The 25,859-nt window shown below is 41.3% G+C and overlaps 2 protein-coding genes across 3 annotated transcripts in view; one reads left to right on the forward strand and one right to left on the reverse strand.

Annotated features, from left to right (window-relative positions):
• Positions 1 to 5,261: 5,261 nt before the first annotated feature.
• On the reverse strand, positions 5,262 to 6,026 carry LOC111539450 (histone H3.3-like). Its single transcript, XM_023207259.1, has 2 exons — positions 5,614 to 6,026; positions 5,262 to 5,301 (listed from the first exon to the last, which is right to left on the reverse strand). The coding sequence occupies exon 1, from the start codon at positions 6,024 to 6,026 to the stop codon at positions 5,616 to 5,618; it is 411 nt and encodes a 136-aa protein (XP_023063027.1). The 3' UTR covers positions 5,262 to 5,301; positions 5,614 to 5,615.
• Positions 6,027 to 18,613: 12,587 nt separating this feature from the next.
• The window catches only part of GTF2B (general transcription factor IIB), a 32,938-nt gene continuing 25,692 nt past the window's right edge, over positions 18,614 to 25,859 (forward strand). Inside the window, exons 1-3 of one of the 2 annotated variants that reach the window (XM_023208160.2) lie at positions 18,686 to 18,747; positions 19,165 to 19,234; positions 22,835 to 22,941. In XM_023208160.2, the coding sequence (XP_023063928.1) occupies positions 22,911 to 22,941 (31 nt within the window). In that variant the 5' untranslated portion in view covers positions 18,686 to 18,747; positions 19,165 to 19,234; positions 22,835 to 22,910. Of the gene's footprint in view, positions 18,748 to 19,164; positions 19,235 to 22,834; positions 22,942 to 25,859 lie in introns of both variants that reach the window. The other variant, XM_023208150.2, reaches the window with a different exon arrangement.

Genomic DNA, 25,859 nt, shown 5'->3' on the forward strand with positions numbered 1-25,859 from the left:
AATGCCAAACATTGCTCCTAAAACTGCAAATACAATGAGCATGTCTCAGAGTCACATAAGCCAGGTTGCTAAAGCATCTTTGCCTGGGGCTTCAGCTCATCAACAAAATGGGACTCTGCCTGACCTCTTGAAGCCCAATGCCAGGATACAGGACTCAGAACTGCACTTAGCTCCTGGTGCTCCAAAACAACTAGATTCAATAGAATAGTGGCATATTTAAGCCATGTTGTGCCTACATACATATCCATATGCACATACATACACACACGCACAAAGCTTGGAATTTGCTATCTTAAAAGTCAGAAATGGTCAAAGACAATCCTAAATGTATATTAATATGAGAAGGGATAAATATATGAAGGTACATCTAAAATATGTCAGGCTAAGTAGAAGTTAAAATGAATGAGGAGGAACTTTCTGTACAGCCAAGAAACTATCTCAAAGAAATATTAGGAGGAAGAAAAACTTACAAAATAACATCTTAAGCATATGACCTTAATAATGTAAAAATAAATGTATATTATTCTATATTCCTGTATTCTATATATCTATTAATAAATAAGTTAAAGATACAGTGGCTACTAAGTGCAAAGGAGAAAAATAAAATAGAGAAGGAACATATGAAATGACAGGAGAGGTACTGAAATGCATTTTAGCAATGTTTTCACAGTGTTTTATATAAATAAATTAAGTGTTCAAAAATTTTTAATTGAATAAATAAAAAGTCAAAAAGGCAGGAATGGTACATCCCTCTTCCTTTTGCTTGGTAAGCAGATATTTCTAATCAGGGTTTCTGGTTCTGGGTCTAAAATGATATTGAGTGGATGTCTCAGTCAGCCTCTGCTGCCCAAATAAGGAAAAATGGGCACTTTTTAAGGAAATGGGCATTATTTTTTAGAGTATAAATTAGTGCATCTCTGGCAGGCAATTTCACAATATTGAACAAAATGTTATCTGCATATGCCCTTTGATTCCCTGATTCCATGGTATTTACCCTTCAAATATATAAATGTTCACAAAAATGTTCACAACAGCATTGTTTATAACACCAAAACACTGGACCAGGCGCGGAGGCTCACACCTGTAATCCCAGCACTTTTGGAGGCCAAGGCGAGCAGATCACCTAAGGTCAAGAGTTCGAGACCATGCTGGCCAACATGGTGAAACCCGTTTCTACTAAAAATACAAAAATTAGCTGGGCATGGTGTCACGCGCCCGTAATCTCAGCTACTTAGGAGGCTGAGGCAGGGGAATCGCTTGAACTGGGGAGGTAGCGGTTGCCGTGAGCTGAGATCACACCACTGCACTCCAGCCTGGATAAAGAGCAAGACTCCATCTCAAAAAAAAAAAAAAAAAAAAAAATTACTGACAGTCCCTTTGCTTGCTTATACAACTGCAACATGGTAGTGTCACCTAAGCTGTAAACATCACTTTCTTCTGACCAAGCTATTCATGTGGGAAGGAGCATGGGAAGTTTGAGGCACTGAATGATTACAGCACTGATGCCCCAGTCCTATTTTCTGGCATGATCTTTTGTTCAGGAAATGGGAGTACTGTCTATAATGCTCAATGAAAGATCTTAAGAAGATACATAATCTTTCTCTTTCCTTATTTCATAATAAATTAAGTGAACTTACATATTTCCATGTTACTAAGTCCAAGTACTTTTGAGTTGCAAATAAATGTACTCAAAGGTATGAGCTACCACAGCCTAATTTAGTTGTTTGAAAGCAAGACAAAACTAAATTCTCATTAACTTGAAGTGTGGCTCATATTGCATTACTCTGAAACAAATTTGAGGAAAATTTGAAATAACCAAATATATCTAGTTATTTTAGATATTTAGATTTGGAACCATTTACCTTCGTGGGGAATGTTCAGGATCTCTACTGTAAAAGCAAACTGCTATTGACCTTGGGTCTGGGGAAAACAATTTTTTTAGCATTAGTTTCTACAAAACAGAAAAGAGAGTAGAAAGATGTAACCAACCCCTCATTTGCAAAATAGACAATAATGTAGGCTACAATCAGAGTTTAACATAACTGAAAGTGTAAACATGATAACTCATAGACATGTTTAGGGTGAACATTTGATAAGAGTGCCATCAAAGTAGCTTGGTTAGTCAAAATACTGAATTAAAACAGATGAATGCAGCCAGACGCGGTGGCTCACGCCTTAATCCCAGCACTTTGGGAGGCTGAGGTGGGTGGATCACTTGAGATCAGGGGTTCAAGACCAGCCTAGCCAACATGGTGAAACCCCGACTGTACTAAAAATAAAATAAATAACCGGGGATAGTGGCACACACGTGTAGTCCCAGGTACTCAGGAGGCCGAGGCAGGAGCATTGCTTGAACCCAGGAGACGGAGGTTGCAGCGAGCCGAGATCACACCACTGCACTCCAGCCTGGGCAAGAGAGTGAGTCAGACTCCATGTCAGAAAAAAGCAAAACAAAACAGATGAACATAAAAAGTAGCATGAACTTTTATGCAGCTTTTATACTACATTTGATGCTAATTCCATATAATAAAGTCATTTAATTCAGTGGAAGATGGCTATCCCATTGTGTGTTTTAATAGCACATGCACATTCAAGTTAACTTTTTTTTAACCTGAAAAAACCCACCCCAATAAAAGTACCCTTTGTATTTTATGGTGAACCAAATACCATCTCTAAAACTGTGTGTGTGTGGCGGTGGCTCACGTCTGTAATCCCAGCACTTTGGGAGGCCGAGGCAGGTGGAAGGTCAGGAGTTCGAGACCAGCCTAATATGGTGAAACCTCGTCTCTACTAAAAATACAAAAATTAGCCAGGCATGGTAGTGCATGCCTGTAGTCCCAGCTACTTGGGAGGCTGAGGCAGGAGAATCACTTGAACCCGGGAGGCAAGTTGCAGTGAGCAGAGATGGCGCCACTGCACTCCAGCCTGGGATACAGAGCGAGACTCAGTCTCAAAAAAAAAAAAAAAAAATCCTTGGCACATGGATTGGTTTTAACATCGAAATTGAACTGAGATGTTAGGGACCTTCTGTATATCATTCCTCTATTCTTTTTTTTTTTTTTGAAATGTCGTCTTGCCCTGTCACCCAGGCTGGATTGCAGTGGTGCAATCTTGGCTCACTGCAACCTCTGCCTCCCAAGTTCAAGTGATCTCCTGTCTCTGCCTCCTGAGTAGTTGGGTTTACAGGCACACGCCACCACACCCAGCTAATTTTTTTTTTTTTTTTTTTTTTTTTTTTTTTTTTTTTTAGTAGAAACGGGGTTTCACTGCCTTGCCCAGGCTGGTCTCAAACTCCTGAGTTCAGGCAATCCGCCCGCCTCGGTCTCCCAAAGTGTTTGGATTACAGGCGTGAACCACTGCACCTGGTCCCCCTACTTCAAACATAAAGGTTGCTTCATGTTTTATATTATAACTAAAGTTACACATTTTCCATTTTTAGCATTTACCTTGCTTCCAAGTTTTTTTTCTTCTTGCTTCCAATTTTATACGATTATAAAACATGGTATATAACATGACAATGGGCATTTTCACGAACATAGCATTGCATATTTCAGATTATTTCCTCATTTCAGTTCTCAGAAGTGGAAATACTGGTTCATGAAGCTTTGACAGCTGAATCATTTTTGGAGTATTTCAAACTTGCTTTTTTAAAAAGGTTGTATCAATTTATAATGTTGTGACCAATGCAGCACAGTAATAAGAGAAGCAGTTTTATTTTCTCGTCACATGACCACACTTTATAATTAGTACTTTCAGAGTTTGAATTTATGATTCAAATGATATTATATAATCTGCAAAGAGGTACCCATTTTACACAATAAGGCTTTTAGCATGTGATATTCATGGAAGCAATAAAAATGTAATACGAAAATTCATTCTTTAAGAAAGTAACAAGTCACGTGAATATGAACATGCTCCACCTTCTGATTTTCCCCTAGTAGCTCAACAGGGCACTTGATTCACAGGACTTTAAAGGCAAACCCCATCTAGATTAAAATAAGTGTACTTGAGCCTGAGCATGGTGGCTCACGCCTGTAATCCCAGCACTTTGGGAGGCCAAGGCAGTTGGATCACTTGAGGTCAGGAGTTCCAGACTACCCTGGCCAATATTGTGAAAACCTGTCTCTATTAAAAATACAAAAATTTGCTGGGCATGGTGGCAGGTGCCTGAAATCCCAGCTACTGGGGAGGCTGAGGCTGGAGAATTGAAATGAGAAAGTTGTTATTTTGTGGAAAATATTAACTACAGGATGTATGATAAAACAACACTAAATAGTGTTGCAAAACTTTTGAAGTCACATACTTAATGCAAAATCACATCTTCTTGGAAAAAGATATTAATTTTAAAAGTCACAAGCTATTAATGTGAAACCTTTAGGGTTTGTTTCTTTTTTCTTATTTTCTTTTGTCATCCCCATCCCCTGGCCTCCCTCTCCACTTACAAGTTTTGCTGTTTTTATAAGAGTAGTTTAGGTCTAAAAGGAAACCACTGTTTGCTGAAAATTGAATTAAGAAGTGAATTAATTTCTAGCAATGTTCCTCCCCAAATTTGTAAGGAGACAACAGTTAATATTTTCTATTTCTAGATTATTAATGTTTTAAGACTATATTCTACTTCCTAGCACTTGGAGAAACTGCTGGCTTTTCCCAGTGAAAAGCTGGATTTATTCTCATCTGGAAGACAATCCACCAACATTGGGAAACCAGATATATTAGTCAGGGTTCCCTAGAGGGACAGAACTAATAGGAGATAGTTCTATTTTTTTTTTTTATAGTTTAATGTATTTTAATAGCAAACTTACAGGAACAGCACAGAAGACAGACAACATTAAAAACATATGCTTGCATGTAGGACAACTCAGAAAAGTATAGTGAATGGATGGAATCTACTGTATGATAAAAATGCTACAAACACCATTTAGTTGCCGTCAATAAGAAATTTACTTGTTTTAAAAAAATCCAAATGCTGGCATTGTCCAGAAAAATTTAACAGGTTTATTTACAATTATTATAAAGTTGAACCGCTGAAACTTGTTCACTGAAACATTTTAACTTGCATTAATGCTTTACGCCTCTGCATTTATATAAAAAATTCACACACAAATGAAAATGGAAAAACTGCCAATACCTGATTTCTGTCCCCTATTTTTCCACTCGCAATCATATACTTAGGTACTTTTTGACCCCATGGAAAAAAAATATCTAACGTTCAGAACTACCAATAACAGGAAGAACAGAATTTATTTTTATTTTTATTTTTATTTTTTTTTTGAGAATGAAATGTTTCCCATCATAGTGGATTTTTTTTTTTTTTTTCTTTTGAGGCGGAGTCTCGCTCTGTCGCCCAGGCTGGAGTGCAGTGGCCGGATCTCAGTTCACTGCAAGCTCCGCCTCCTGGGTTCACGCCATTCTCCTGCCTCAGCCTCCCGAGCAGCTGGGACTACAGGCACCCACCACCATGCCCGGCTAGTTTTTTGTATTTTTTAGTAGAGACGGGGTTTCACCGTGTTAGCCAGGATGGTCTCGATCTCCTGACCTCGAGATCCGCCCCTCTCGGCCTCCCAAAGTGCTGGGATTACAGGCTTGAGCCACCGTGGCTGGCCCATAGTGGATTCTTAAGCACGTTCTCCACGTATGCGGCGTGCTAGCTGGATGTCTTTTGGCATAATTGTTACACGTTTGGCATGGATAGCACACAGGTTGGTGTCTTCAAAAAGGCCGACCAGATAGGCCTCACTTGCCTCCTGCAAAGCACTGATAGCTGCGCTCTGGAAGCGCAGATCTGTTTTAAAGTCCTGAGCAATTTCTCGCACCAGACGCTGGAAGGGAAGTTTGAGAATCAGAAGTTCAGTGGACTTCTGATAAGGTCTAATTTCAGGGAGCACCACAGTACCAGGCCTGTAGCGATGAGGTTTCTTCACCCCTCCAGTAGAGGGCGCACTCTTACGAGCGGCTTTTGTAGTCAGTTGCTTCCTGGGTGCTTTACCACCCATTGATTTGCCGGCAGTCTGCTTTGTACCAGCCATGGTACAGAGACCTCCTTACTTACCCCCCTTCTCCTTCCGCTGGAGCTCGGGGAGCAAGAGGCGGCGCTGGCGTTAGAGAGCGACGGCAGCGCGGGGGCGGCTGCGAACACCGCTAGTTGTATTTATATTTCATATATATAAATATGTAAAAATACATATAGCTTTTTATGTATTTATATTTATATATAATACATTTATAACTATATATAAAACTATATATAACTTCATATGGGAGTTTATTAAGTATTAACTTACATGATCAGAAGATCCCACAATAGGCTGTCTGCAAGCTTGAGGAGCAAGGAGAGTCAGTCTGAGTCTCAAAAGTGAAGAACTTGGAGTCTGATGTTTGAGGGCAGGAAACATCCAGCATGGGAGAAAGATGGAGGCTGGTAGGCTAGGCCAGTCTCGCCTTTTCAGATTTTTCTGCCTGCTTTATGTTCACTGGCAGCTGACTAGATTTTGCCCACCAGATTAAGGGTGGGTCTGTCTTCCCCAGCCCCCTTACTTAAATGTTGATCTCCTTTGGTGACACCCTCACAGATACACCTAGGAACAAAACTTTGCATCCTTCAATCCAACCAAGTTGACACTCAGTATTAACCATCACAAGTCCACCCCTTGTCAACTTGAACCCATACACATCTCCTGAGATCATACATAATCTTCAAATAAAGACAATAATAAGGTCATAATTACCCCTAACATAATACGACTATCCTTTGTACAATCGGAAATGCACCAATCCCCAACTCAAAAACTATTACATAAAGTTTACTATACTTAAATGCTGCTATGAAGTCAATAAATCTTAAGTCACATGATAAAGGAAAAGGAAATAAAATGAGGATATTTTCTTAGTACAAGTGTATACACACACAAACATGTTTTTTAATAAAAGAATGAGGAAATATTCGTGAGAGTTATAGTCCTCGTTACTGCAGTTGGTCATGTGGTCATAGCTGATCTTGATTACTACATTCTTCTACTACCCATTCAATATTTCCTTTGCCTTCAGCAAGCACCTCAACAGGTTGTGGTTTCTTTCCTGGTGGAGTGACCCAAACCTTCATTCCTGAGGGGTCTGGACCATTTGTAGTCCTCCCTGGATCGAGCTGTTGGAGTTTCCCATTGACCTTTATCACAGGGCATGGTAATATTAAGAGATGCCCTAATGGGTCTCCTGTATTCCATGCATACTCTTCCTTACCTCTATTATGGAATAGTAGATTGATTTAATCTTGATAGTCCAGGTCAATCACCACAGCCAACACTGTAACTCCCTTCTTAGCCTGTTGACTTAAAGGTAGGAGGAGCCCAAAGTGTCCAGGTGGCAATCTTAACTTCCAGTTTAATGGCGTCATTGTTGTGTCTCCTGGTGGCAGCATTCCTCCTTCTGGAACTAAGACCTCTAGGCCAGCAGAACGTAATGTCGCAGGAATAGGAAGCAAAATTTTTGCTAGTGGATCACTAGGGGTGACGGTGATGGTGCCACTTCCACCTCCTCCCCTTGATTCCTGGACGCATGAATCCTGGTTATGGGAAAAACAGCACCATATATTGGACACTGATTCAGAGCATACACGGCCTTCTGGAGAATTTTGCCCCATCCCGGCAAAGTTTTGTCACCTCGTTGGCATTGTAATTGTGACTTCAAAAGGCCATTCCACCATTCTGTCAACCCAGCTGCTTCAGGATGATGGGGAACAAGGTAAGGCCAGGGAATTCCATGAGCATAAGCCCACTGCTACACTTCTTTAGCCATAAACTGAGTGCCTTGGTCAGAGGCAGTGCTGTGTGGAATATCATGACAGTGGATAAGGCATTCTGTGAGTCCATGGGTGTTAGTCTTGGCAGAAGCATTGCATGCAGGATAGGCAAATCCATATCCAGAGTAAGTGTCTATTGTAGTGAGGACAAACCTCTGCCCTTTCCATGATGGAAGAGGTCCAATATAATCAACCTGCCACCAGGTGGCTAGCTGATCACCCCAAGGAATGGTGCCATATCAAGGGCTCAGCGTTGGTCTCTGCTGATGGCAAATTGGGCATTCAGCAGTGGCTGTAGCCAGGTCAGTCTTGGTGAGTGGAAGTCCACGTTGTTGAGCCCATCCATAACCACCATCCCTGCCCCCATGGCCACTTTGTTCATGGGTTCAGTGGGCGATGACAGGGGTGGCTGGGGAAGGAGGCTGAGTGGCATCCACAGAATGGGTCATCCTATCCACTTGATTATTAAAATCCTCCTCTGCTGAGGTCACCTGTTGGTGAGCACTCACATGGAATACAAATATCTTCACAATTTTTGACCACTCAGAGAGGCCCATCAACATACCTCCTCCCCACATTTCTTTGTCACCAATTTTCCAGTCATGCTTCTTTCAAGTCCCTGACCATCCAGCCAAACCATTGGCTACAGCCCATGAATCAGTACATAATTGCTCATCTGGCCATTTTTCCTTCCATGCAAAGTGCACAACCAGATGCACTGCTTGAAGTGCTACCCACTGGGAAGATTTGGCTTCACTGCTGTCCTTCAGTGTTGTCCTAGAAAGGGGCTGTAGTGCCGCAGCTGTCCACTTTCAGGTGGTGCCTGCATATCGTGCAGAATCATCTGTGAACCAGGCCCTAGTCTTCTCTTCCTCTGTCAGTTGACCATAGGGAACTCCCCATGAGGCCATTTACACAGGCTAGGAGAAAGAAGACAGGGTGGCAGGAGTAGAGACTATGGGCATTTGAGCCATTTCCTCATGTAACTTACTTGTGCCTTCAGGACCTGCTCAAGCCTGACCACATGTATACCACTTCCGTTTGATGATGGAATGCTGCTGTACACGACTCACTTTATAACTAGATGGATCAGAAAGCACCCAGTTCATGATAGGCAGTTCAGGTCGCATGGTGACTTCATGACCCATAGTCAAACAATCAGTTTCCACCAAAGCCCAGTAACAAGACAAGAGCTGTCTCTCAAAAGGAGAGTACTTACCTGCAGAAGATGGCAGGGCCCTGTTCCAAAATCCTAGAGGCCTCTACTGTGATTCACCTATGGGGACCTGCCAAAGGCTCCAAACAGCATCCCTATCTGCCACTGACACCTCAAGCACCATTGGATCTGCTGGGTCATATGGCCCAAGTGGCAGAGCAGCTTGCACAGCACCCTGGACCTGTTGCAGAGCCTTCTTCTGTTCTGGACCCCACTCAAAACGGGCAGCCTTTCAGCTCACTCAATAAATGGGTCAGAATAACACACCCAAATGAGGAATGTGTTGCCTCCAAAATTCGAATAGGCCAACTAGGTGTTGTGCCTCTTTCTTGGTTGTAGGAGGGGCCAAATGCAGCAACTGACCCTTCAATTTAGAAGGAATATTTGGTCAGGCACCATACCACTGGAACCCAGAAATGTTACTAAGGTAGAAGGTCCCTGAATTTTAGTTGGATTTATTTCACATCTTCTGGCATACAAACGTCTCACCAATAAGTCCAGTGTTTGCTACTTCTTGCTCATTGGATCCAATCAGCATAATGTCATCCACGTAATAGACTAGTGTGATATATTGCAGTAGCAAAAAGCGATCAAGATCTCTTTGAATAAGATTCTGACACAAAGCCGGAGAGTTGATATACTCCTGAGGCAAGACAGTAAAGGTATATTGCTGGCCTTGCCAGCTGAAGGCAAATTGCTTCTGGTGAATCTTTTGGACAGGAATGGAGAAAAAGGCATTTGCCAAATTGGCTGCATACCAGGTACCAGGAGATATGTTAATTTGCTCAAGCAATGAAACCACATCTGGTACAGCAGCTGCAATTGAAATCACAGCTTGGTTAAGCTTGTGATAATCCACTGTCATTCTCCAAGATTGATCTGTCTTCTGCACAGGCCAAATGGGAGAGTTGAATGGGGATGTGGTGGGAATCACCACCCCTGCGTCTTTCAAGTCTTTGATGGTGGCACTAATCTCCGCAGTCCCTCCAGGGATGCGGTATTGTTTTTGATTTACTATTTTTCTAGCTCTAATGGCTTCCATTTGGCCTTTTGCACCATTATAGCCCTCACGTACCAGTCAGGGAGCCAATGCGGAGGTTCTGCTAGCTGCTAAGTATGTCTTTGCCAATTATCCATTCTGGCCTGGGGAAATGACCAGAGGATGAGTCCAGGGACCCACTGTAAGTCAGACATGAGCTAAAACTCCATTAATTAACTGACCTCTATAAGCCCCTACTTTAACTGGAGAACCACATATGACGTTTTGGGTCCTCTGGAACCAATGTCAGCTCAGAGCCAGTGTCCAGTAGTCCCCGAAATGTCTGATCATTTCCCTTTCTCCAATGCACAATTACCCTGGTAAAAGGCTGGAGGTCTCCTTGGGGAAGGGTGGGAGAAAGATTCACTGCATAAATTGTCGGTAATGTAGTGGGGTCCTTCCTCAAGAGGACCTGGCCTCCCCTTCATACAAGGGGTTCTGGGTCTGTAAACTGGCTCAAGTCTGGAAGTTGATTGATGTGCTGTGATTCTCTGTTTATGTAATTCAAATTAGTCTTCAGTCCATTCGACCTGAAAGTTTTCTGCTTATATAAATTAAGTAGGAATGCAGTAGGCTTCCTAACAATTTCACTTCTAGGAACACCGTGGTTAATTAGTCATTGCCAGAGCTCTTCACAAGTCAGACTATTCTGATTGAGGCTTTGTCTCTGCTGTCCATTATGGTAGCTATGCCCACCTTGCCTTTGATGGTTGAGTGCCACCACTTGGTCCCTACCACCTCGGGATCCAATTATTCTCATCGTATTTAAATTTTGTAGCTGCGTTCTTGCAGTTCCCACTGTTAGATCTGACATACAGAGAAGAGCAATTACAGAGCTCTTCAAAGATGCAGGTGCTGCCCTCACAAATCTATTTCACAAAGCGTTGTTCTAAGGGTGTATCTTCTGGACCCTCCCAGCTGGGATGAGTGGGTCTAAAGTGACTAATCCACTCCACCATCCCAATCTCCCTAAGCCTTTTGATCCCTTCCTCTATGTTAAACCAAGGGAGATCAGATGTTTCCAACTCGCTCACAGTGGGCCATCTTCTAGTCCATCTTTCAGCTAACCAAGCATATAAACTATTAGAACCTTTTATAACTCCCTGAGTTGCAACATTAAATGTAGAGTCCCTACTTAGTGGGCCCAAATCAATAAATTCAGCTTGATCCAACTCTATGTTTCTTCCACCATTATTCCATACCCTTAATATTCATTCCCATTCCTGTTCTCCAGACTTCTGTTTATATAAATTAGAAAACTCAAGCAGTTATTTTCAAGCATAGCATACCTCCTCATGGGTCACACTCTCAACCTCATCTCTAAGGGCCCTCTAGGACTTTAGTCTAGTTATAGGTCTAGAAGCAAACAGGGGTGTTGGGGGTGGCTCTTGAGGAGAATCAACTATTTTTTTTTTTTGCCTGGCAACTGCCTCAGGGGAGGCCATCACTGTAGCTTCAGGCAGCACAAGGTTCATCTCCTCAGACAAAGGTGGAAAGGCTGATGGTAGCATGAGTCAGGGAGGGGACGTTGCCACTACTAGGGATGGAAAAGCTGATTATTCTGGCAAACAAGGTTCATCAGAGTTTACAAACTCAGTGTCCCCAGCTTCATCAGGGTCCTCCCACACATCCCCATTCCAAGTTGCAGGGTCCCATTCTTTCAACTTCCTCACTTTAACAGTAGACACTTGGCAAGGCTGTGCATGCACCTTTCATTGCATGTCAGTCACTCACATAAGAGCTTGTGTCTGTTTTTCCATAATTTCAGCTATTTCTCTATAGGACATAAAACTCTCACTAGGGCTGGGCACGATGGCTCACGCCTGTAATCCCATCACTTTGGGAGGTTTAGGTGGGCGGATCACAAGGTCAGGAGTTCAAAACCAGCTTGACCAACATGGTGAAACCCATCTCTACTAAAAATACAAAAATTAGTTGAGCATGGTGGCGTGTGCCTATAATTCCAGCTACTCAGGAGGCTGAGGCAGGAGAATCGCTTGAACCCGGGAGGCAGAGGTTACAGTAAGCTGAGATTGCACCACCTCACTCTAGCCTGGGAGACAGTGTAAGACTCCATCTCAAAAGAAACAAGACTCTCACTCAGGGCAATCTTAGCAGAATCTGCTTCTGAAGACAGGAGACAGAATTCCTAAGTTCATTATTTTCTTTCATCACCTTGTCCACTGAACTTAGGAGCAACCAACCAGCTTCATAATGTTCCTTGGTTCTCCACATATGGTCAAAGGTATTATGCATAGAGCCACGAAGCTCCTTGCCTCTCACAAGCAGTGAATCCGGAGTGTCAAATGCATTCATTTTGCGTAACTCTCTAAACAGTTCACACCAAGGACTATCAGTGTTCTCCACACTATTAGAAGTAGAGTCCTTAGCATTTTTGGGTGTAATCATATTAAGGAGTCAACTCCAGAAACCCCCAAACCAATGAAAGAACTCCATCCTTCATATTCTGTTCCTCTAGAACCACTCCTGATACCAAAATCTGTATTAGTCAGGGTTCCCTAGGGGGACAGAACTAATTATATATACATATACACATACATATACATGTACATATACATAGGAGTTTATTAAGTATTAACTTACATGATCAGAAGTTCCCACATGTAGTCTGGGAGGCTAGGCCAGTCTCGCCTTTTCAGGTTTTTCTGCCTGCTTTATGTTCACTGGCAGCTGACTAGATTGTGCCCACCAGATTAAGGGTGGGTCTGTCTTCCCCAGCCCCCTGACTCAAATGTTAATCTCCTTTGGTGACACCCTCACAGACACACTCAGGATCAATAGTTTGGCAAGCTCCAATCCAATCAAATTGACATTCAGTATTAAGTATCACACCAGAGTTTCAAATAAAGAAACAAATACAACAGTTAAATTCAGGATCACACCACACATGCAAGTACATTTAGCAATGGGATATGAGCCAAGCACATTTCAGTTTAGGGAGCAAATGATCCGACAAACTCAAGTGTCCTTGTGCAGACAACTGCCTAGAATATTTTGGATCACATGCGCCCCACAAAATCAAGTCCACATGATGGCTGCAGTTACACTGCTTGTGGAATCTATTTCTTGATCTTAAAATCTCTATAGCTCCGCATTATTGCATTGCTATTAGGAGATACGCTACATGGATTCTGGTGCCAATTTGTCAGGGCTCCAATCCCAGCTCTGCCATTTACTAGCTATGTAATTCGGGCTAGTTTCTTAACCATTCTGTACCTCATTTTCTCCATCTGTGAAGTGGGGACACTAATGGTACCCAACTTATAAAGTTGTTGGAAAGATTGAAGGAGTTAATATATGCAAAGCCTTAAAATAGTACCTGGCACATAAATAAATACTATATGAATGATTGCTACTATTCTTAATATCACTATTATTAATTTTGATTACTACTTCTACCTAAATTTAAATACAATTTTATAGCCCTTATTTAAAAATCAAAAAGATAGTAAATACTTCTACAAATATAACATGTATTTTCCGCAGCACAGTAATTTGGGCCTTAAAATATAGTCTTGCAATAACAGTTACATGGTATGCATGCACAGAAGCAGGAAAAATTTATTTTATTTATTTTGAGACGGCGTCTTGCTCTGTCACCCAGGCTAGAGTGCAGTGGTGCGATCTCAGCTCACTGCAACCTCTGCCTCGCGGGTTGAAGTGATTCTCCTCCCTCAGCCTCCAGAGTAGCTGGGACTATAGGGGCCCACCACCACGCCTGGCTAATTTTTGTGCTTTAGTAGAGACAGGGTTTCGCCATATTGGCCAGGCTAGTCTCAAACTCCTGACCTTGTGATCTGCCCACCCTGGCCTCCCAAAATGCTGGGATTACAGCCATAAGCCACTGTGCTTGGCCTATTTTACTTTATTATTTTATTTTATTTAGACAGTTTCACTTTGTGCCCAGGGTGGAGTGCAGTGGCATGATCTCAGCTCACTGCAGTCTCGACTTCCTTGAGCTCGGGTGATCCTCCCACCTCAGCCTCCCAAGTAGCTAGGACTACAGGGACATGCCACTACACTGGGCTAATTTTTATATTTTTTGTAGAGATGGGGTTTCTCCATGTTGGTCAGGCTGGTCTTAAACTCCTGGGCTGAAATGATCCTCCCACCTTGGCCTCCCAAAGTGCTGGGACTATAGTAGTGAGCCATCATGGGCGGCCATAAGCAGGAAAACTTTAGAATCAGTTGTTTCTGGCCGTGAATTCTACCTACATCACCAACTTATTGTGTGACCCTGGGAAATTTACCTACTTGACTTCTCTAAGCCTTTAGAAGCAAAATAATAATCTTGACTGACAAGATAACCAAGAAGTAGATAAGATAAAATGTGAGGTGCCTGGCAGAGGCCTGATGCATAAAGACCTGGATAGAGTCTACTTCAAATAACTCAACTATTTCTTGTAGCTTCTCCAGGGACCCTCTTTTTTCCACTCTCTGGCTCCCTCCCACCAAGCTTCTACCACACGGCATGATGTGTGTGAGGAGTGTATTACTCTTAAAAATAGAAAATGTAGCTGTCCTATTTTTAAGAATACAACCTTGGACACCTGTACTGCAAAACCTCCATGTTAGAGATCTATTCCACTCAGAAAAAAACAAAAAGAAAAACTTAGATGCAGAAATAATAAAGTCAACTTCCAAATGATGAGCAATCTACATTGCTTTCCAATTTCTGTGATGCTCCACCAGCCTCCCAGTCCCTTTACCTCTGTGCACTGCAATACCGGTATCCTCATAATACTGTGGAGGGGCAAGTAGGGGTGAGGGGTATTTCTGCATATTGGAAGTGTGAAATTTGGCTTCCAGAGTCTATTGCACTGCCTCGGCTTCAGCAGGGCCTTATTCTTTTGCCTGGTGAAACCAAAATAAGAAGTAGGCCCAGGACCATCCCCAGCTGAAAATTTGGTGTGTTAAGATATCACTGTTGACTTGGTAAGTATTATATTGCTATGTAAAAAAGGTTTAAAAGTCCACATTTTTAAGAAATGTACATAAATGTATATATGGGGTCAGGTAATAGATAAGCTTTGTTTTAAAATAATTCAGCAAAGGGAGAAGTAAAGAGAAGGATGCATGAAACAAATGTGGCAACATCTTGATAATTGTTTAATCAGGATGATGGGTATGATGGGGATTTATAATATTATTCTCATTATTCGGTCCCATTTTTGGGTTTGAACATTCTCATACGTAATTTTAAAATCTGAAAATTTTAAAAAACCTTCACATTTTTAGGAACAATACATACGGTCTCGTAATCAACAGGCACATGAGGCTTGTCTAATACCCTAGGCATCTTTCTCCATCTCCAAAAGAGTCTAGTAGGATCTGGTCTGGTCATGTATTCCATCAAATCCTCTGTTCTTCCTAGTCCAACAGAATATGTCTTTTAATTTCCAAACACCTATTTCAGAAGCCTTGAATAAGCTGGGGAATTGCTATCTTCTCCAACATCACCATCCAGACACTTATATATGTTTTCAAAAGTGAAACCATGAGGTAAATCTAATGAACCTCTAAAGCATTATGACAGGTAAAATAATCCTGACACAAAAGACGACATATTATATGATTCCATTTATATGAAAAGCCCAAGAAAGGCAAATTTGTGGAGACAGTAGATTAGCAGGTCATGGGGCTGGGAGTGGGATAGGCACATACTGTAAATGGGCAGAAAAGATCGTATTGGGATGATGGAAATGTGCTAAAACAGGATTGTGGAGGATGGTTATACAACTCGGTTGCCAAAAATCATTAAATTTTAAACAGGCGAATTTTACTGCATGTAATTATATCTCAATAAAGTTGACTTTAAAAAATAAATATAGGTAGATGGAGTTTTTGAGATGGAGTTTCACTCTGTTGCCCAGGCTGGAGTGCAGTGGTGCAATCTCGGTTCACTGCAACCTCCACCTCTCAGGTTCAAGCGATTCTCCTGCCTCAGCCTCACAAGAAGCTGGGACTACAGGTGTGCACCACCACACCTGGCTAATTTCTGTATTTTTGGGAGAGATGTGGTTTCACCATGTTGGCCAGGCTAGTCTCGAACTCCTGACCTCAGGTAATCTGCCTGCCTCAGCCTCCCAAAGTGCTGGGATTACCGGCGTGATCCACAATGCCAGGCGGGTCACAAGCATTTTAAAATCATTTATTAGTCATGTAAAACATTTTATACTTAAAATGAACTATAGCACATCAACTTGAGATTTCACAGTAGTGATATAAACTTTTTGAATAACTTTCTAAGTTAAAAAGATGAGTTAATTTAAATCATTGCTTTAATTAAATTATTTTAATTTACATAATTAATTTAAATAAGTTATTATGCAAACCAGAAGTTTTGGTGAATGCTAGTTATTGATTCCCAAGTGATAAAATCTCAGCTGTGTGTGTGTGTGTATTTTAACCTCAAGATCAATAATAAATATTAAATGGGATTATGTTGATTAAAATGCTTTGTAAATTGCAAGTGCTGTACTAACAAAAGAACACGAATGTCTTACCTAAGCTGCCTTCTATTTTAATACAAAAGAAATTCTTACAAGTTTATGACAGACAAGAGACTCTCCAGGTGTGGCAGGAATTGATTTAACTAGTAATGCTGCCTCCCTTTTCTAGGGTTTCAATTTCTTCCTTCAACAAACATTACTGAATGCTTATCATGAATCCACCAGGTGCAGGTCCATGTTCTGGATCTCAAGAGATGCACAGTTGTCTTATTCCTCCTCTTCCTCCAAGCTAAGATGCTTTACCATGAAACCTCTACTGGACTGAGGTGCAGCAGCCCCAAGCCCTTTTCTGCTTGCACTTGACACAGCTGAAAAGGGTTGGCATTTTTCAAACTTTCCCAAATATTGAGGGAGGAAAAAACCCCCACAAGAGTACAGTCAAGTTATTAAAATGACAGAATTACAAAACAGAAGATTGGGGTCGGGAAACAAAAAAGAAATGCTCCCCGGTTCCCACCTAGATTTGAGTTCCTGAAATCCTGCCTCTTGCACACCCCTTTTTCTAAGGAAGCTAGTATCTCCCACCTTCTCAAGAAAACAATGAGTGCTCGATTACATTTAAATCCCATCCCCAAAGAAAGGAAGCAGTCTTCTAAGTTCTCAGCCCAATGAAAACCACCAAGCACTTTCTCCACCAATCCCCATATTTTCAAGACTAGTTTTCTCCTGCAGTGTTGTCGCAGGAGAAAAGGGTCTGGAGGCAGGAAACCTAAGGCCGATTCACACTGATTTCCTAGAACTGAATCAAAAAGAAAACCCCAACTTTCCACACCTAAGTAACAAAAGAACCAGAGGCTACTCCCTTTGCAACCCCCTCCCCGCGACAACCCCCCTACAACCGCCTCCCACATACAATGCTCCCCCAATACCCCCCTCCCAATACCCCTCCCCCCAACACACACACTTTTTCTGTGTGGCAGATAGGAAATTGAAAGTATCTCTGATTGGTTGCAGAAAGCAACCAATCAGACATTTGCATAGGAGAGTAACTTTGTAACTTCACTTTCGCCTCTGATTGGTTGCTTTCCACAACCAATCAGACTGATTGTGGAGTCACTACTTCATTTACATGGGGTGTACACCAAGTAACCGATGGGAAACCTCTAGAGGGTATTTAAACCCCAGAAAATTCTGTAAAGGGAATCTTGAGCCCCTCTGCTCTGGTTGCTGCCGCTCTGGGGCGTGTACTTTCGTTTTCAATAAATCTGCCTTTATTGCTTCATTCCTTCCTTTGTGCGTTTTGTCCAGTTCTTTGTTCAAAACGTCAAGAACCTGAACACCCTCCACCAGTGTTATCGTTGTTAGTAGTAGTGGTATTACTATTTTGACGTTAATTTGGCTAATAAATCTGGGGATATTTTGCATTATCTAGATGTTCTGCCAAGTTTTCTATATGTAGCTATCAGCCAAATTTGCAAAGGCCATAAAAAAAAGAGTATGACCCATATCGTCGTGCCTCTAATGCACACACTGGTCTCACATAATTTTGTTTCATCTCCTGCCAATTCTAAAAGGGTATGCAAGGCAAGATACTATAACCTATATAAACCTACATATCCTGTATCAAAAGGACGTGCCTAAGAAGATAACATGCTAGTTGATGACAGAGGCTGAAGAGACACCTGTTCTGGATGACCTAAGTGAATTTCTCTTTTTATTTTGAATTCCTTAGAATCACCCTTGTGGCACGTAAGAACTGGCTCAAATGGGAGTGCCTGAAACCGGGTGGGGTACTGGGGCGGGGGTGTGGCCGTGAGAAGGTGGGAGAGGAAGCGGGTGGTTAGACTTTTAGGGATGCAGGCTTTGGCACCACTACGAAGCCAGGGTTTTCTTCGTGTTTTAACTCTGTCAGATTGCGAGTAGCTCTGTTGTAGGGTTTGCAGGGTTCCCATGAGACTCTTCCTAGGTAGCTACGTTGACTCGCTTAGCAACACAGCAAATTACAGAAACGAAAGCCATCTCAAAGCCCGTGACGTATGGGATCTCACTGTTCTTGGCCCTTCTCCCGACCCGTAGCCCCGCTCTGTTACGTCTGCGTGGGTGAGTCGTCTATAAAAGCTCATCTCTGCGCGTCTCTTCGCCACACTCGCTTCCTGTTTTCGGTGGATCTGTTGTGGCTTGTTGCGGGCACCGCAGTGGCCGTGAAGATGGCGTCTACCAGCCGGTTAGTATGTCCGGCGGAGCCCGGCGAGCTGAGGGGCGGACGCGAGCGCCGCGGGCTTTCAGGCGGCCTCCGGGCAGCCTCGTCGTACTAAGCACCCAGGGGTATGGGAGAGAAGCGGTGGGACTGGCCGACCGACCGGGACAAAGGCACTTCAAGACGGCAGGACTGTCAGGGTGTCGCGGGGGTTACCCAGCTGTTGACGTTATTGCTTCCGAGTCTTATGTCGTGGTCTCATGTAGACATCACCCTTTGTGGGTCCTGGTGGGCTTCTGTGTCCCCAGCCCTTGTCCTCATGTCTTTACCGAATGTTTCAACCTCCCTTTATTTTCTTCTCCTTCTACCCCCGCCCCTCCCCCAGCTTGTTTTTTTTGGTCTACGGCCCAAACAACCCGAGGGTCCATAATTTCTCCTTTTCAGAGGAACGGGAAACAGTTGGTTCCGGGTCCCTATCGATCTGACAGCTGGGAAGTTGGGAACGTCAGCATTGGTAAGCCAGATGGAACCAGGTTACCATCACAGCGGGCCTCGAAAGTGGAAGTTAGAGCCATCGGAAGAGTTGATTAGTTCCATGCTAAAGGATTTGTTTACAAATATCGTTGCCTGTGTCCTTCTGAAGAAAATCTTGCATAAGAAATTTAGTTATGTGTGCTGGGAGGTTGCTCTTCAGTATATATTTAAAAATGCAATGTACTTATATGTACAGGAAATGCATACAGTACCCTCAGAGACAGCCTTTAATCTTGTGACCTGAAAAATGCTTGCAGACCCTAATTATGTATCTCATTACCACTATGAGGTAGATGTTAGTATTTTTGCGTAAGTGTAAACTGAGTCATGCCAATGTTGACTTTTCCAAGGATAGTGTTAGAGTGTAGAGTCTAAGATAACCTGTTTCCTGTTATCCACACCTGGCCTTTGGTTAGCTAATGCTGTGTTAAAGGTATCAAATTAATTCTACAGGTTCTGGAACTCTGGCACCATTTTTCTGACACTATCAGCTGTGGAATTGGTTAATTTCACAGTGAAAGCCATTTTTACAAAATAGCCTTTTCTGGTAACTGCCAAGACTTACATTTTATGGTTAGAAATAAAGAATTTGAGGTGGGAGGCAGCTTTAGCTAATGTACTGTTTGAACAGAACTCGTAAAGCCAGTGACACTCTTGTTTACTGATTCTGATTCTTGGATTGGATGCTCAGTCATTCTATCTGGGTGGTGGTCTGTTAGGTGAGGCCTCCTTGTAGGTAAATGGAAAACTTTGGCTCCCCAAATCACTCAAATACGACTTAAATTCTGTCATGGCTTTTTAAGTCTGAATTTTTTTCTAGATATGTGCAATTTATGTATCATGGCAGTTATTGCTCAAGTTTTTCTATCAGTGACAAAGTTAAATGTATAATTTTTTATTTTTTGAAACAGGCCTGGGCTGAAGTGCAAGTGGCACAATCATGGCTCACTGCAGCCATGACCTCCCCAGTTCAAGTGATCATCCCACCTCAGCCTCCTGAGTAGCTGGGACCATAGGTGCACACTAATTTTTTAGTGTGCCTGGCGAATTTTTTTATTTTTTAATTTTATTACTTTTTATTTTTGTAGAGACAAGGCCTAGTTACATTGCCCAGGCTGGGCCCGAACTGCTGGGCCCAAACAGTCCTCCGACTTTGGCCTGCCAAAGTGCTGTGGTAACAGGCATGAGCCACTGTGCCCAGCCTAAATATATTATTTCTATCTTTTGCATGTTTTTCCCTCAGGAAGATGTATTGTTACTAGGCCTTGAAACTGGCTGGTGACCTCACAGAAGAATACAAATGTTTTGAGTTCAAATGTAAGCTTCGCCACTTACTAGTTCCATGACTTCAGGCAAATCATTCTGTGAGCATAATCTTTTAAAATGGGAAATAGGCCTTTCTTTCAGGATTGCTGTGGAGATTGACAATAATAAATGTATAACACCAGCAATACAGTGCATACCCAATAAATGATAGCTCTAAAATGGGGTTTGGGATTATCTGGTACTTTAGACGTTGTAATGTCAGTGGTGGTTGTTTCCCTATTCCTCCCCATTGTTTCTCTCTGTTACCACCTCCACCACCCCACTTATATGGTTCCTCTTTTGTATTGTGGGTAATTTGGTTAAAAGTTTACTAATTTAGCGTACTTTTATTTTGATAGGTAACGCATACAAATGGTCCAAAAGCAAAATTGCAATAGACTAAAACCATGAAAAGTAGTCTCTCCCCTTTCCTAGCTTCCAGCCATCTAAGTCTCCCCAGATCAGCCATAGTTACTAGTCTTTTGGTGTTTTCCTCGTGCTTATGATTTAACAAATGTATACAAATAGTTCTAACTTCTTTTTCCCAAAAGTGACCTAATTTAAACTCCGTTCACTACCTTGCTTTTACCTTTTTTTAATGACATTAGCACGCAGATTTTAAAAGTGGGCAGCTCAGTCACAAAGTGAGCACATATATAGCTACTACCCAGGTAAGGAAATCAGATACCACTAGCATTAGCTAAGACACTAGCAAAGTCTCTGTCCTCAGTCATTCCCCCTCCCTTGAGAAAACCACATCCTGATTTCTAACACCATCAATTCGTTTTGCCTGCTTTGAAGTTGGCATAAATGGCATATGTATTCTGCTGTCTAGCTTCTGTCAGTATTTTGAGGTTCATCCATGTTACAGTGTATGGCTAGTTCATACTTTTCAGTTTTGTATAGGTTTTCTACCTTACTTCTCACTCTTCATATCTTTGAGATGTTTCTGTAGCATTACATGAACTAGAGTTTTCTATCTACTTTTTAATAATGCAGAATGTTAGTTCTTAGTACTGTGTTTAACATGGCCTCCTCTTTTACTAATTTGTAATTAGTGTTACTCTGCTAACATTTTCCTTTATTTCAACATGGTTTTTCATAATTGATATCAACTGTTTAATTTTATTTGTCATAATTTATTAAAATATTTTCCTTAGAGGAATTTATGGAGTAATCACAAATATGAAGTAATACTTACCCACGCGTTTTCCCAATGAGAAGATTCAAGACATGTTCTGGTTAAGCTGACTAGATAAGTTTGGAGGGGAATAGGGATTATTTTATCAGTTTTGCCGTAGATATCATCTTCTAAGTTGGGAGTTAACTTTCTGCATTGTATTTGCTAGCATGAGAAACTTTACCCCAAACCACAAATAACTATTTACATACTATAAGAACAGTTGATTTTTGTCTTTTACGTGTATCTGATGTCCATAACCTGACCATTTATTGTATTATTTCAAATGATTTTTAAAAGGGCCTTATTTGCAGTGCTACCAAACATTTGTGACTGGGAGGTCATACCCCCTGAAATAATGATCAAATATTTGTTGCTTTTTACAGCTGATTCTGTCAGATCATTTACGATTAATGTGTAAAAAAAAAGATGAATGTGTCTTCTGCAAACTGCTTTGTTGTTCAAAATAAGATAAATTGAGCTAATTATTAATATCACAGATAAATTTACAAGTAGCTTTTGAAACCATTTCTTGAATGATAAAAAATTCAGTAAATTCTGGACTAAAGGAAATCATCAAGTCTTAAGTTCAGCAGAGCAACTTCTACCATCCCTCATTTCTATACTTACTGGGTTCAGTGTACTATTTAAATCTGTTACTAAAGTAGTTAACAAGTAGAAAAATACAGAGAGAAATTGTTCTCTGACCAGACAAATAAGTGGCAAAGAGCACAAAGTGGATGGTAATGTAAATGCTACAGGTTATTATGGTAGCTAGTCATTACAACACTAATCAGCATTTTAAAAAATCTTACTGGCCTACGTATTAAGAGAAGAAAATAATTATTTTCTATTTATGTTTTGAAAGCCTTCCCCAATAAAATAAGAATTCCAGTGGAAACTACTTGCCAGTTACTAGCTAGAATTTAAAGTAACCTAACTGGGATGTTTACTTTGAAAATCTAGCTCACATGTGTTATAATCGTATGTATTGAAGAATGTTCACAATCTTTGTCTTCCCCATCCCCCATCCCAGGAGATTACTGTGATACATGTTGGTTGGGAAGATGTAAAAATACAACTTTTTTCTTTTAGTTTGGATGCTCTTCCAAGAGTCACATGTCCAAATCATCCAGATGCGATTTTAGTGGAGGACTACAGAGCCGGTGATATGATCTGTCCTGAATGTGGCTTGGTTGTAGGTGAGTTGTTGTTATGGTTTTAATTTAAATTACTGTTTAGGAGGCCAAGTACCATGGCTCATGCCTGTAATTCCAGCACTTTGGGAGGCCGAGGCGGGAGGATCACCTGAGGTCAGGAGTTCGAGACCAGCCTGGCCAACATGGAGAAACCCCATCTCTACTGAAAGTACAAAAACTAGCTGGGCATGATGGTGGGTGCCTGTAATCCCAACTACTCAGGAGGCTGAGGCAAGAGAATGGCTTGAACCCGAGAGGCGGAGGTTGCAGTGAGCTGAGATCGCATTGCACTCCAGTCAGGGCAACGGAGCGAGACTCCATCTCAAAAAAAAAAAAAAAATTGTTTAGAGTTCTTCACTTTTGCATAGTTTCCAAACTGTCATTTAATGAACACATTTTGACTTTCTTCCCCAACAAATAATTTATTGCCAAAAAAAAAGAAATTTAGGAAACAGAAACGAGTAAAGTTATTTAGAAACATATTGTATATCCAAATTTATGTTTTTATAATGTGGGGTGGGAGCTAATCCAGAAGAAATGAAAAGGCCACAGTAATTTCCTAAGTCCTTAGTCTGAAATAACTTGGTGGAGGACTGGGGAGATGGGCTGACACTCATGCATATTAAATAATCAAACTTTTGTGACTTTTTTATATGTTGAGAAGTAGATAAACATGATTTTTGAGTCTCACCTAAAGCCTTTTAGTCCAAAAAAAAGATTTATTATAACTTTTATATGGAATCATTTATTGATGAATGTTTAGTATAAAATTATTGCCAAAAATACTACTTAAAATTTCACCTTGTTCCTACTTGCGCACTAATCTCGATATGCAGCAGAACTTTAGACTACAGATAGTCTGTTCAAAAATTATTCTTGTGGTGGAGTTGCAGCATCTGAGAATCGGGGTAATATTTAGCAGTTTGAATTACTTAAGACTGAAAATTCTAGGAGGATTGTGGGCAGTGTAACAGAAGCATTAGTAGTGGCATACTGTGGAATTGTCTTACTTGGTCCAAGAAGGCTGCTTGCCTCAGACCTACAGTGGGAGTTTTAAAGTATAGAGTTGCTAATAGGAATTGAGAATCATTTGCTACTGTATTCTGCTGAGTAAGGAATAGCCAGTACATTTACTATATACTAGGTACTATTCTAAATGATTTACATATTGACTCAGTTTATCCTCACAACAAACTTGTGAGGTGAGTACTAACATTATCTTCACTTTACAGATGAGGAAACTGACGTTTAGGTAGTCTAGAAGATTGACTCATTGTCTGCATGGGAGGCAGATTTCTATCTTGTATTGCCTTTCATAATAATAAAATTTTAATCTGGGGTCGTCAAAGTACAACCCATCACCTGTCTTTATATGGCCTATTTGCTAATATGGCTTTTACATTTTTAAATGGTTGAAAAAAATCATCATTTTGGGACATGTGAAAATACAAATTTCAATGTCTACAAAGTTTTTCTTCGTTTGTTTTTTGAGATGGAGTTTTGTTCTTGTTGCCCAGGCTGGAGTGCAGTGGCACAATCTCGGTTCACCACAACCTCTGCCTCCCGGGTTCAAGTGATTCTCCTGCCTCAGCCTCCCAAGTAGCTGGGATTACAGGCATGTGCCACTGTGCCCAGCAAATTTTGTATTTTTTTTTAGTAGAGACGGGGTTTCTCCACGTTGGTCAGGCTGGTCTTGAACTCCTGACTGCAGGTGATCCGATCACCTCGGCTTCCCAAAGTGCTGGGATTACAGGCGTGAGCCATTTCGCCTGGCCAAATTTTTTTTTTTTTTTGTACGGAGTTTCGCTGTTGTTGCCCTCTTGTTGCCTAGGCTGGAGTGCAGTGGTGCGATCTCAGCTCACCGCAGCCTCTGCCTTCCAGGTTCAAGTGATTTTCCTGCCTCAGCCTCCTGAATAGCTGGGATTACAGGCGCCCACTACTATACCCGGCTGACTTTTTGTATTTTTAGTAGAGACAGGGTTTCAGCATGTTGGCCAGGCTAGTCTTGAACTCCTGACCTCAGGTCATCCACCGGCCTCAGCCTTCCAAAGTGCAGGGATTACAGGTGTAAGGCACCACGCCTGGTCTGGTATCTATAAAGTTTTATTGGAATATAGCAACACTCAGTTGTTTACATAGTGTATATGGCTCTTTTCACATTACAACAGCAGAACTTAGTAGCTGCAACAGAAACCACATGTGCAGCTCTTATCACTTGTTCTGCTGCTCAGCATACTAATTGTGCAGTGATGCAGTTATAACTCAGCAACATGTTGATCGCCACATATGTTGCCATATTGCACTGTTTTATTTATTTATTTTTATTACCATTACATATCCATTACACCAAAACAAGAAAAGTTAGCTTTGAATGTCATGCTTTTAAGGCCTGGTGGAGTGTGGATTATTTTGCTACTGAATTAGATGGCAAAACAGTTGTATTTATTACACAATGATACTATAGCTGTGTTAAAAGAATACAGTAAGCGTGGACATTACCATACTGAGCACTCATTAGAATATTTCTAACTCAGGAAAACAATAGAAGATAATGTAAAATAGAATATCTTAACACAACATAATTTTTTCACAAAAATAAAAGAATGAAACTGCGGCTGCAACTGAAGTTTCTAAGTGGCTTATTTCTTGGCCAAGCAAGGAAAGCCATTTACCAGTGATAAGTTAATTAATTCATATTTGATTGCAACAGCTGAATATATGTGTCCAGAGAAAATAAATTTATTTAAGACTGTTAGCATCTCACCAAGAACAGTTGCTTGAAGAGTTGAGGACAGTGGAGCAACATCAGTAGTCAGTTAGAAGTCAAGGCAAATTATCTCAGGTATTTTTCTTTGTCTCTTGATGACTAGATTGATGTTATTGGTACTTTTCAGTTGTTTATTCAAGAAATCAGTGCTGGG

Source organism: Piliocolobus tephrosceles, chromosome 1 (genome assembly GCF_002776525.5).
Source record: "Piliocolobus tephrosceles isolate RC106 chromosome 1, ASM277652v3, whole genome shotgun sequence".
Taxonomy (NCBI): Eukaryota; Metazoa; Chordata; class Mammalia; order Primates; family Cercopithecidae; genus Piliocolobus; species Piliocolobus tephrosceles.

Coding starts and splice junctions, on each gene's coding strand:
- LOC111539450 (XM_023207259.1), bottom strand. CDS start 6,026: ATGGCTGGTACAAAGCAGACTGCCGGCAAATCAATGGGTGGTAAAGCA.